This window comes from Phocoena sinus, chromosome 15 (genome assembly GCF_008692025.1).
Source record: "Phocoena sinus isolate mPhoSin1 chromosome 15, mPhoSin1.pri, whole genome shotgun sequence".
Lineage (NCBI taxonomy): Eukaryota > Metazoa > Chordata > Mammalia > Artiodactyla > Phocoenidae > Phocoena > Phocoena sinus.
The window spans coordinates 537,573-549,143 of record NC_045777.1 but is presented as its reverse complement, the minus strand read 5'-3'; the positions used below and the strand labels follow the sequence as shown (position 1 = coordinate 549,143).

General features: G+C 66.3%; 1 protein-coding gene across 1 annotated transcript; it reads right to left on the bottom strand.

Moving 5' to 3' along the window:
• Positions 1-162: 162 nt before the first annotated feature.
• On the bottom strand, positions 163-11,146 carry HELZ2 (helicase with zinc finger 2). Its single transcript, XM_032604530.1, is given in 37 exon segments — positions 163-289; positions 642-835; positions 1,651-1,863; positions 2,958-3,067; positions 3,292-3,348; positions 3,442-3,500; positions 3,502-3,564; positions 3,615-3,769; positions 3,903-3,922; positions 3,925-4,120; positions 4,160-4,276; positions 4,408-4,515; positions 4,547-4,982; positions 4,985-5,156; positions 5,159-5,203; positions 5,206-5,409; positions 5,412-5,568; positions 5,571-5,671; positions 5,674-5,840; positions 5,842-5,995; positions 5,998-6,110; positions 6,112-6,271; positions 6,274-6,435; positions 6,477-6,888; positions 7,187-7,671; positions 8,313-8,343; positions 8,509-8,581; positions 8,822-8,867; positions 8,870-9,034; positions 9,037-9,393; positions 9,480-9,569; positions 9,572-9,726; positions 9,728-9,981; positions 10,346-10,467; positions 10,509-10,600; positions 10,602-10,694; positions 10,872-11,146. Coding segments are annotated over 37 exon segments (5,940 nt in total).
• Between the last annotated feature and the right edge of the window lie 425 nt (positions 11,147-11,571).

Here is an 11,571-nt window from a genome sequence, read left to right as displayed (position 1 = left end):
AGCTCCTGCTTCCTTTTCTAGGGGGTGCCCCAGGCTGGCCTTTCCAGGACACTGACCCCTGGAGCAAGAAGCCTCGGCCCTGGCACGTAGCTGCCACTGCCAATGAGGAGAGCTGCTCCAAGGCTCTGCCAGGTGGCAGCCCCAGCCCCTCCCCCATCCCCATCACAACCACCAGCTGTGACACCTGGGCACAGGCTCTGGCCACCTTTCCTGCCTCTTACGCTGGGACTCCTCCAGGGAGGGCAATACCCCCAGGTCCTGCGCGGACCCCAGCGGGGGCAGTCGCCACCTGTAGGCACAGATAGGCCCAGTACTGTCAGCCCCAGCTTCATCGAGGCCAGGGGCCCAAGGCCAAAAGGACATTTTGTTGTTATTTTTTAATGAAAATAAAAGTACTCTCTTCTCCCCAAAAGGAGCTGAAGAACCCCCATTGCGAGGTGGGTTAGGGTCCTAGCAAGGGAGCCTGGTAGGGTAACCCCCCCCCAGACCCACACAAATGCATACCTCCTGTTGGCGGGGGGGCCTCCCTGCAGCCCATCGCCCCTCCCCACCCGCTCCTGGTGTCCAGCCCCAGACGGGCGACCTAGAGAGTCTGTCCTTGCCCGCCAGTGTGCCCCCAGCTCGGCCAGCAGCCCGCTCACTTCCTGAAGGCGACGCAGTCATCGGCATCTACCTGCTCCAGCAGCTTGGCCCTTCGGGTCCAGGGGGGACAGCACCGTGTACCTTGGCTACGGCCGAGGAGGACTGTCCACGGGAAAAGGCCAGAGCCGCCCTCAGTACACTGCCAACCAGCTTTCCGTACGCACACAGTGATGGTCACTAGGACAGCAGGCCCCTGAGAAGATAAGGTGTGGCCGGGGCCAGGGGTCAGGAACAGGGCCCCTCCCCCACTGAGAAGCGGTTTGGTGAGGCGGGGACCTTAACTGGGTCAGAAAGGCCCAGCACCACGCACCCCAGCTATGGCCAGTGTCCTCTGCAGGGTTGGTATGGTCTCAGCCTGCAGCTCCCCTCCCAGGCCTCTCCAGCCACCTGCGTGCGGTTGTATGCCACCCAGGGGGTCCAGACACACTGTCATGCTATCTGTGGCATCGCGTGGCTATGAGGGGCTCCCTCCTGGATGTCCTGCAGATGGAGTTGTCCCACGGCTCCCGGGGGTCCCGGGCGGAGTCATTGTGCTTTTGCTCCAAGGAAATGTCCGGAGCAGCAGAGACTGGGGCATGGCAGAGACAAGTCTGGGGAGGGGAGAAGGGCAGGAGAGGCGAGGGGACCAGAGATGTGGGTCTGTGCTGGGTCACACTGATCCAGAGACCCGCACGCTGGGGTGAGGGCTCGCCAAGGGAGCTGCCCGTGGGTGCTGGGGCCTGGCACGCCGTCCGAGGAACTTCGGGGTCGGCGCTTCCCTCCCCTGGCCCCGCCTCGCGACCTCCCCGGGTAAGGCGGTGCCACCGCAGGTACCCGGCTGCGGACGGCTCCGAAGCGCCCTCCCGGTGTGGCCGTGGAGGCCGGGGCACAGGTCCGCGTCCGCCCCACCCCATCGTGCCCGCGGCTTTATGCCTCGCTGGCCTCTCTCTCATCTGGACTCGTTCGCTGCCTGGCACACACGGCCGCAGGCTTCAAATCGCGCCTGAGACTTAAAAGCTTGGCCCTCACCGCGACGAGGCCCCGCCCTCCGCCCTGCCCTCGGCCCCACCTCGCAGCTGTCTGACCGCGGTCCAGCCGGGGCTTCAACACCTCTTCCTCCCGGAAGCCCTCCCTGACTCCAGGTTGATGACAGCCTGGCTCCCTGCCTCGGGGCATCTGCTCCTTCTCTGTTCTGGCGCTTTTCCGGGAGACCCTAGAATTCCCCATGCCTTTGTGGCTGCCCTAAAAGAGAAGTGCCCTTTGGAGCAGGGCCCCCCAGGCTGTCGCCACTGCACAGAGGCCATGGGGAAGTGGAATTGCACTGAGAGCGGTTTCCAAGGTCAGAGCTGCCTCTGGAAGGGCTGGGGTCGGGGGCAGAGGTTTCCACAGAAGGCAGGACAAAAATGCACCCTGAGGGGCAGGTGAAGGTCCTCAATCCTGCAAAGAAATGCACACCCGGTCAGGTTGTCCCAAAGGCCCTGACCTGGGAGCAGGCCTGAGGGTGTGAGGGGGGCTGCAGAAATCTGGGTGGAGCACATGACAGCCACCTGGGGCACCTCCATCACAGCCCTGCACCCCCGCAGGGGTCTTGTCATCTGGTTCCCCTCTCAGGGCACCAGCCCCTGAAGGACACAGGGCTGTGGGTCTGAGTCAGACGGGGCAGTGGTGGCAGAGAAAAGGCCACCTTTTCCAGGGAGGCCTCCTTGAGTGTGGGCTGAGGACCCTGTTCCAGTAAAAGACACTGGCTTTTGGTGTATTTTTTTTTAAATGGGACTTCCCTGGTGGCGCAGTGGTTAAGAATCCACCTGCCAGTGCAGGTGACACGGGTTCGATCCCTGGTCCGGGAAGATCCCACATGCCGCGGAGCAGCTAAGCCCGTGTGCCACAACTACTGAGCCTGCGCTCTAGAGCCCGCGAGCCACAGCTATTGAGCCTGCGTGCCACAACTACTGAAGCCCACGTGCCTAGAGCCCGTGCTCCGCAACAAGAGAAGCCACCACAATGAGAAGCCCGCACACCGCAATGAAGAGCAGCCCCCGCTCGCCGCAACTAGAGAAAGCCTGCGCACGGCAATGAAGACCGAACGCAGCCAAAAATAAGCAAATAAATAAACTAAAAAAAAAAAAATGAAGTGAGCCCCACAGACGGCACCCCGTGTGGGTAGGGACGGCCAGAGACCCAGGAGCAGCCCTGACACGACTCCCTTTCTGACCCCAAACCTTCCCAGGGACACCAGGTCTCGTGCTGGGCCAGGACCCCCCCACCCCCAAGATGCTCCCTGTCACCAATGTCCCAGCACCGCAGATCAGCAGGGAGGGTGGGATCACAGACCCTACCTCCTTTCTCCCAAGTTTGTGCACCAGGTGCGGCCTGGCCTGCTCCCAGCCCTGGAGAAGCCAAGACAAGGAGGTGGTGACTGTGTCTGGCCGCGCCAGCTCCGTGATCCCTGCTCAGTCAGGCGGGTGCGGGCGGCTGGGAGGTGGCCAGCAATGAGCACTGAAAGCACGTGGGATCCTGCTGAGAGGGGCCCCCCCAGGCAGCAGCAGCAGAGGGCTCTCCCTCGTTGTCCTGGCAGCCTGAGGGTGGTGGGCGGATGGGGTCTCCAGGAAGACACGACGGCCCCCCGGGACCTGCAGGAGGCAGGCAGCACCAGACCGCGCTGGGTCTCACGGGTGTCCAGGGGTCCACTCCAGAGCGGGCAGCAGCAGTGCGGGAGGAGCTGGTCTCCTGCCATTGGGGGGAGGGTCCGTGGAGGCCCCCACCGAGTGCCCCTTCGCCCCGGGGAGCGGCCCCAGCCCTCCCCCACCTAGCAGCGCTTACCGATGACGCAGAGCGCCTCCTGGGCCCAGGAACTTTTCAGCCAGCTCCTCGTGCCACGGGTCCAGGCCGCTCTCCAGGCAGGCGCAGACGGTGCTCACCAGGGCGTCGCGCCGCTCGCTCCCCGGTGGGGGCTGGGGGGCGTGGTGAGGCCCCTGCTGCCGCCAGCCTCACCCTGTCTCTGGGTGGCGGAGCACACGGTCACGCCGGTGACACCAGCTTCCTCGAGTCTCTTTCTGATCTCCGACACCTGGGCATGGTAGGGCTCGAGGATGGCGATGTCCTCGGGGTCCACTGTCCCTCTCAGGGTCAGCTGTTTGGTGATGCAGACCTGAGGGACCAGGGGGTGCGGGTGAAGCCAGCCCTGGTGCCTGTCACGCCCTGGGCTCCTTCGACGCCTCTGCCTCCCCCGCCAGGGAGCCCTCCCTGTGCGAAGAGGAACAGGGAAGGTCCGGCCGTGACACCACAACTGCCGCCTGCTCTTGTTGGCCTTGGAATCCTTGCCCCCTTGGTCCGTCAACACCAGCAGGCTGTCCTCAGGGCTCCACACATCGCCAAAGATGACAGAGCAGCCCTCCTTGTTCAAGTGGCCCGGGATGCTGGGCGGCTGCCTCAGGCCCTGCCACGTCTTTAATTTCTTTTTGTAGAACTCCACAGAAGGGAAAGCACAGACGCCCTCGTGCTGTAAGGCAAGTACGTGAGCCAGGGTCCAGCTGCTCACCATGCAGTACTGCGTGTCCGGTGGGAGGGCGCCCCTGTGCTCCCTCTCGAACAGAGACCCGTCCAGGCCCAGGTTTTGCAGCTGCTCATTCTTGACCACAGGCCGCAGCTGAACCACCTGGAGAGACAGGCAGGCACGGTCCTGACCCCCACGGCCGTCACCGCCCCACCATGAAGCTGCACCCCGGGCGGGAGGCCACACCCGGTGACATCTGCCCAAGCACCGAGCTCACTGCTCGCCTCACTCACTTTAGCCTGTGAGAAGCTCACCAGCAGGATGAGGGTCTTGGGCTCAGTGGCCGTGCCCACCTCGTCCACGAGGATCTGCCGGACGTCCAGGTCCTTGAGGCCGGCGGAGGCTGCACGCGACATGGGGCACGTGGCCCGAGAAGCAGGCCCCTGGCTGATCTACGTGCTCCAGTCAAAGGCCGAGGCCAGGCGCCACGGTCCACAGCTGCAGGGCCGGCGCCAGGAGCCCACACTGCAGGGTGGCACTGAGCCGCAGCTGCAGCCTATCCCCGTTGCCCAGCTCCTTCTGGCGCGCCTGACCCGGCTCCCGAGGCCTGGGCTCCGTGGCGCCCTGCTCCTGAACCGGGCAGCTTCCTCGGGCAGGCGCTGCTCCTTCGCTAGCTTACAAGGCAGCATCCACGGGACGTGTGTGGGCATCAAGCAGGGTGCCAGGCAGCAGGGGGCACGGCCCAGCCACCTGCGCCGAGTAAATGCGGCACCGCCGCCACATAAGCCGCAGCCCCGGGCAGCTCCCCAGGCCGTGGGCGTGCTCGGCCAGCTGCGGGCAGTGGTAGTGGACGGGGCAGGGGTCCGGTCCCACAGGGCCCTGAGCCTGTAGCGGTTGGGTGCAAGCTGCCACCTCACAGGCGTGACCTTTGCTGTGGACTCGTCATCCACCAGGAATGCGGCCACCAGGCTGGTGAACTAGACCCTGTACTCCCTGCCCATGACGTGGGCCGCGCGGAAGCCGAGCGGGCTGTCCTCGTCCGCTGCTTGTAACGGCAGCTGTCCTGCAGACGGCGCTGACACAGCACTGGGCGAAGTGGCACGCGGCTGCCATGCAGGCGTCCACGGAGTCCAGGCAGGCCTCCTCTTAGGACGGCTGGTGGTCAGAGCGGATCACGCAGGGCACAAAGGGCAGACTCTTGAGCCGGTCGCTGTCCTTCTCCACCGTCAGGAACAGGGAGGTGGTCAAGCGGTCCCGGCCCAGCAGGAGGCTCAGCGCTTCCCGGCAGAGGCTGGTGGCAGCACGTGCACCGGCTCCCGGTCAGGGGCGTAGAGTGTGCCGCCCCGCCTACTGGCCTCCACGTCTAGTGCCCCATCCCTGGGCACACAGCTGGCTCCGTCGACGATGTGCACGGCCACCTCGTACGTGGGGCCCAGGCCCCGGACGCTAAGGGCGCGTCGTCCAGGTTGCAGGTGCCCTGGGCGTCCACGGTGAAGATCAGGAAACGCCGGCACTCCTCCCAGCAGCTGGGCACCCGGCTTAGCTCCGCATGGCAATCTGCAGCGCCTCGGAGACCAAGGCTGGGTCGGATGAGGCTCCCCACTTCAGCCCATGTTCCAGCTCTGGAATTCGGAGACTCTGCTCCCAGGTGGTGGTCTTGGGCAGCACCTTCAGGACGCCGCCCAGCAGGTAGTAGAAGCACTGCCGCCACAGGCCTACGCGCTCAGAAGAGCCAGCGGCGCCGGGCCTCCGCCGAGACCTGCTCCTACCCCACGTGCTGCCCATGGCCCTGCAGGAGGCGGTAGACGGGCACCCGCAGCGGGTCCTTCAGCCCAGGCACAAAGGTCTTGGTCACAGAGCCATCGCCGGGGGTCACGACGCGGGGTCCCACTCGTCCACGCAGCACACAAAGGCCAGCTGGCGGCAGCCCCTCCAGAACACGCTCACCACGTGGCCCAGCGGCTCTGTGAAACCCTCACTGTGGACCTTCCCCCCGCACCTCGTCCCCCGCGAAGGCCATCCCGTGGTGCAGGCGGCCCTTGACCTGGATGGGGCCGTGGTGCTCATCGCCCGGTGGGATGGCGGTCCCCCGCTCGAAGGTCTCCTGCTGCAAAGTGCAGCGGTGGTACCGCGTGCGATGCCCGCGAAGCAGTTCTGCAGTGTGGCCCGTGGCAGGTTCACATACTGCTGCATCGGCCAGGGGGACAAGGGCCTGGCGAAGGTGTCCAGCAGCCCGTCCTCCCAGACGGCCACGGTCACACTCCGGGTCCCATCCAGGAGCTCCCGCAGGGTGGAGCTGTCGGCGCAGGGCTCCCCCGCCCCTCCTCTGGGATGGGGTCCCCGGCCCCCGCTGCCACAGAGCTCTCTGCTCGTTGGGCCCAGTGCTGCCTCTGGACCAGGCTCTGCTCCACCCGCCCCAGAGACAGGGCCCCGGGGCGGATGCTGCGATGCTCTACGCACGCACCGAGGAAGCTCGTCCAGAGCTGGCTGCAGGCCCCGAGGGAGCGGAGGGCCACGGCGTCACCCACGGCCACCACCTGGGACTGGGCACGGGTGACGCTGTTGAGCATGGGAGCGTCTGTGAAGAGCTCCAGGGCAGGTGCCCCCGGGCTCAGCAGAGGCTCCGGTGGGCGTGTACCATGGTCAGCACCACCACCCAGAAGGGTGGGTGCCCACTTCCCCAGCACCAAGCACCCACCTGGCAGGATCTCCAAGCTGCACACAGAGACCCGGCCCGGGTTCCTCTTCCTCAGCTCCTGCCTCAGCGTGCCCACCTGGGCACACACGGCCAGGTCAGCAGGCCCGGGTGAGCTCTCAATGTGCAGTGAGGGGCCCCAAAAGGACAGCGGCCCCGACGAAAATGGGATCCTGGCCCCCACGCCCTGGGAGGTGAATCCCTCAGCCCCTTGTACAGAAGAGGAAACTGAGACCGAGGAGGCCCAGCCTGGGGGCACACAGGTCCACCAGGCCATGGGGCGGGGAGGCGGTGCCCTGTCCTCTGCCAAGCTTCCCCACTGGGAGTGGGGGAGGGAGGCTCTCCCGGGCATCCGGGGCTACCTGGGCACTGCCTACCTGAGCACCGTGGGACACAGCGCAGATGGCCCTCTGCTCCCGGGCGCCCCAGCAGTGGAGCCAGGTGTCACAGGCCTCTTGCACCTTCTCCATGACCTGCAGGACCTCGGCCGTGCTCAGCCAAGCTGTCGTAGACATGTCGTGCTCCGGGCTGCCCGCCACGTGGCAGAAGGTGAGAGGTTAGTGCTGGGGGTGGAGCAGGATCTTGCCACTGGCGTGGATGGGGCTGCCCCTGGCCACGTAGAAGTGGCGGGAGACAAAGCTGACGATGACCTCGGTGCAGCGGTAGTTCCCGTGCAAAGTGGCGTGGCCCCTCTCGGCAGCCATGTGCGTCTCCTCTCGGCAGTCCTTGGTCAGGCAACAGTAGCGCAGCGTGGCCGCGTCTGTCTGGCTCAGTGGGCAGCCCGTGTCCATCACCCAGAGTGGAGTGGCCTTGGGGTGACCGCTGCCGACATGGCTGTGGAAATGCTAGGCGATATAGATGTCTGCTGCCACGCGGGGGGCAGGGAGAAGAAAGGCCATGAGGGCCTCAGCAGCTGTCTGCTGAAGCACCTACTGTGCGTCCAGCCCTGAATTCAAATGGACACCAGAATTCAAGCGAGGCGGTCAGACCCCTCCCTGCACTGGCCCCCACGGGGCTCAAATGTCAGCAGTGGGGACAGACCCAGAGAAACAGGACGGTCGGAGCCTGAGGAGAAATGGGCAATAGCAGGGCATCGGGGTGGTAGGGGAGGACGTGAGGGAGGAAGAGAAGGGCACAGTGGGGGCCAGGCAGCTGGGGATAACCCTGAGCCATGGGGGGGCAGCAGCCAGGGCCTCGCCCCCCAGCCCCTCAGGCGCCCAGGACCCGCACACCCGGAGGACATGCCGGAGCCCTGCCCCACTCGGACCCCTGGGCCCCCAGGCCTGCTGGGACTCAGCCCCGGGCAGAGACGGGGAGACCCTAAGCCTGAGCAGCTGCCAGTGTCGGAGAACTGAGATGCTTTTGGCCAAATGGAACCTCACAGTAAAGTGAAGAATCTGTTTCTTCAAAAAACACCCGGGCTTCCCTGGTGGCGCAGTGGTTGAGAGTCCGCCTGCCGATGCAGGGGACACGGGTTCGTGCCCCGGTGTGGGAGGATCCCACATGCCGCGGAGCGGCTGGGCCCGTGAGCCATGGCCACTGAGCCTGCGCGTCCGGAGCCTGTTGCTCCGCAACGGGAGAGGCCCGCGTACCGCAAAAAAAAAAAAAAACACCCAAGTCTCGCCCCAGGAAATGCTGGGCGGGCCAAGCCACACCCCTGCCCACCACCCTGCCTGGCCCAGGGCCTCTGTGGAGGCACCCACGGCCCAAACGGAGACCGGGCAATGGGGCTGAAGCACAGATGTCCCCTGTCCTCAGGCCAGCACTGACAACTGTCGGGGGCGTCCCGAGGATGAGTGACTGGGACCGGCCCCAGGGGCTGTGCTGCCCCCCCGGCCCAGCCCCCATCCTCTGATGTGCTGGAACCAGCCGCCCAGGCCTCCAGTGACCCCAGGAACAAGCAAGAGCCCCAGACCCCAGGTGCCCCTCTTGTCCTGGGGTGAGGCCATCACAGCCGCGTGTGCCCGGCCCGGCGAGCAGGTGGTGGGCGTGCCTAAGTGGCTCTGGCTCACCTGTTAGTGTGCGTACAGATGAGCACCTTGGTGTGGGGCTGGCAGGGACCTCCAGGGAGGCCATGGCCAGTGTGTAGGTCCCGCCTGTGTCACAGGGGCCGCAGATCAGCGGCGGGGCGGTGGGCTGCGTGCCCCCTGCGCTGGTCCCCGTGACGACCGCCACGGGCAGCTTCTGCCTGCTGCTGCCGGGCGGAGGGCAGGGCACAGGGCAACGGCCTGGTGCCAGTGAGGGAGGGCCAGCGGGTCCATCTGGAACTGTACTTCTAAGATCCGCCTGGTCTCGGGCTGCAGCCCCAGGGATGCGCAGTAGTGGGCGGGCGGCAGCAGCCACAGCGTCCGCTCTGAGCTGGCCCGGGTCTCCACGGGCGCCTCAAGCACCCCGAGGTCAGGTGCAGGCACGGGGGCCACGAGGGCTGTGCTGACCACTCAGCTCAGCAGAAAGCCCTTGTCCGTGTCTGGCACCAGGGAGGGGATGGGCGCCTGTGCGTACAGCGCTCCCGGTGGCGGGAAGAGGATGCCCAGGGCTGGCGTCTCCAGCGCCGTCTTCAGGGATACCGGCCTGAAGGTTCGGCCTGGTGGGGAGGTCACGGGTCAGCTGACCAGAGCCGCGGCCCGGCCGGCCCCTCCACGCCCCCACCTGCTCGCCTGCCCCTACCACTTGGCCACCAGCTGCTCAGAGCCGCCTCCTCCTCGTAGAGACACTGGTGCAGCCTCTGCCGATAGCTGGCGGCGGAGATGGGCCCAGGTCAAGGCCACCAGGACAGAGCTCCAGGCCCAGAGCAGGCACCTTGTACGTGGCCATCAGGGCTGCCTGCTTGGCCGTCCTCTCCACACCAGGCCCCACGTGGCCGTTGCCAGTGTGCCAGCCCCTCGGGAAGGCCAGGCGTCCCCCAGAGCCCCCAGGAGTGCACCTCGCCCAGCTGCAGCTCCAGCTTCCTCAGCAGCACTGCCCAGTGGCTGAAGTGGAAGACCACCCACTGCTGGACGGCGCCGAAGCAAGAGCTCTGCACACGCCCCGCAACCCGGAACTGGGCTGGGGGGCTGGGCGTGCAGAAGCACTTCCCCAGCATGAAGACCTGGCCCGGAGAGGGGCTGGGGGCCACCCGTGAGAAGTCTGCTCCCGGCGCCTGCTTGAGCAGGGCCACGTGTAGCAGGGGTGCCTGGGGGAGAAGACGATGGTGAGGTGACCCCTGGACCCTGTCCCAGCCGTCAGGGCCCAGGTTGGTGCACAGAACACTCCCTCCCCTCCTGCTTCCGGGCTGTGACACCAGCAGGGTCCTTGACCTCTTTGAACCTCTGAACCTCGGGGCTCCCTCTGCAAAATGGGGTCACTGAGCCCCTGTGGACGCTGAGCGAGGTGATGGTGCTGTGTGGGGCCCTCAGGGTGACCAGCCTGGCCCCTCCTTCTCTGCACCAGACACCCCCCAGAATCACCCTGCAGGGCAGCCTAATCACAGCCTCAGGAGAGGCTACTGCAGAGCCCAGACCTCAGCTGACCCACCCCTGGCCGTGCTGACCCCTCACCTCAGAGTGGATAGTGAAGGTCCAGGCGTGCCGAGTTTGCTTCTCCTGGGCCTGATGCGCCAGGAGCTGGTTGCAGTGCATAGATACGCCTTCAGCGGTCTCAGCCAGCCGCGCGGGGGAGCCTGGCCCCAGCCCTGCCCCCAGCCACTCTCTCAGCCTCCACTTACCACCAGGACCTCACTGCGGCTCCGCTGGTATTCGGCCAGCGGCCGGGCCTGGTAAGGCACCAGCCCCTCCCGCCAGGCTGTGCTCCCTCAACGCCACCGTCCCGGTGCGCTGGGTCCACTCCTGCAGCTCCCGTTCTGAATGTGCCTTGGTGCACACGTCCCCGAACTCACGGAGGTTGGGCCTGGGGGGAGGGGGAGGGGGGCAAGAATGAATTCTGCAAGACAGCGCCTGGCACAGGCAGCTTCCCTAGACCTCCCTTCCCCACCCCTCAGAGGCTGAGGAGGTGCTGGCCACACAGAGGGGACAGGGAACCCTGGTTCAAGCTGAAGGTGGGTGCATCCCACCGCCCCATCCTTACCTTGGACAGAGCTCCAGCGTGGAAAGCCCAGTAGGCAGGCTGCAGCGCTTCCAGGGCACTGTCATGTCTAAGGCCAGCATCTGTGTATGCTCTAGGGAGGAGCAGCGGTTCTCGAAGGCCTCCCTGGAGCCGCAGGTGGCCCGGCAGGTGGGGCAGCACAGCTGGACTCCGGGGGGCTGGCCGTGGGGGTCTGTGTGCTCGTCCCCAGTGAGGGCACGCGGCGTGAGCAGCTCCTTGTGATGGAGACTCAGCTCTTCAGCCTCCCACACGGCCATCTCCACGGCGCGGTGGTTGCCCCCGCATCAGGACGCCCCCTGCCCGCACGGCCACCCTCGCCCCACAGACTTGCGGAAGGCCAGCGGCTGGCCGTGCGGGAGACGTGGCCACACCTCCACACCTTGCGGCTTCCGGCGGCCCTGGTGCTCACGAGGGAAAGGAGAGAGGGGCAGGCTCCGTGCCTGGGGCAGCCGCCCCGGGAGCCCACGGGGCTGAGGCGTGGCGGACGGCGCTGGAAGCGTGTAGAGCAGAGCTGGAGGAAGCGACCCCCATCTCCGCGTGGATGGCCTCAGCCAGGCGCGCAGCTCACCCCGGGCCTCGCTGCCCCGCACCCGGGTCTTCAGCCTCAGACAGCTGCTGCAGTGCTCACAGTCAAAGGTCCAGACCAGCGCCTCCTCGGGGCTCCTGGCAAAGGGGTGCTGGT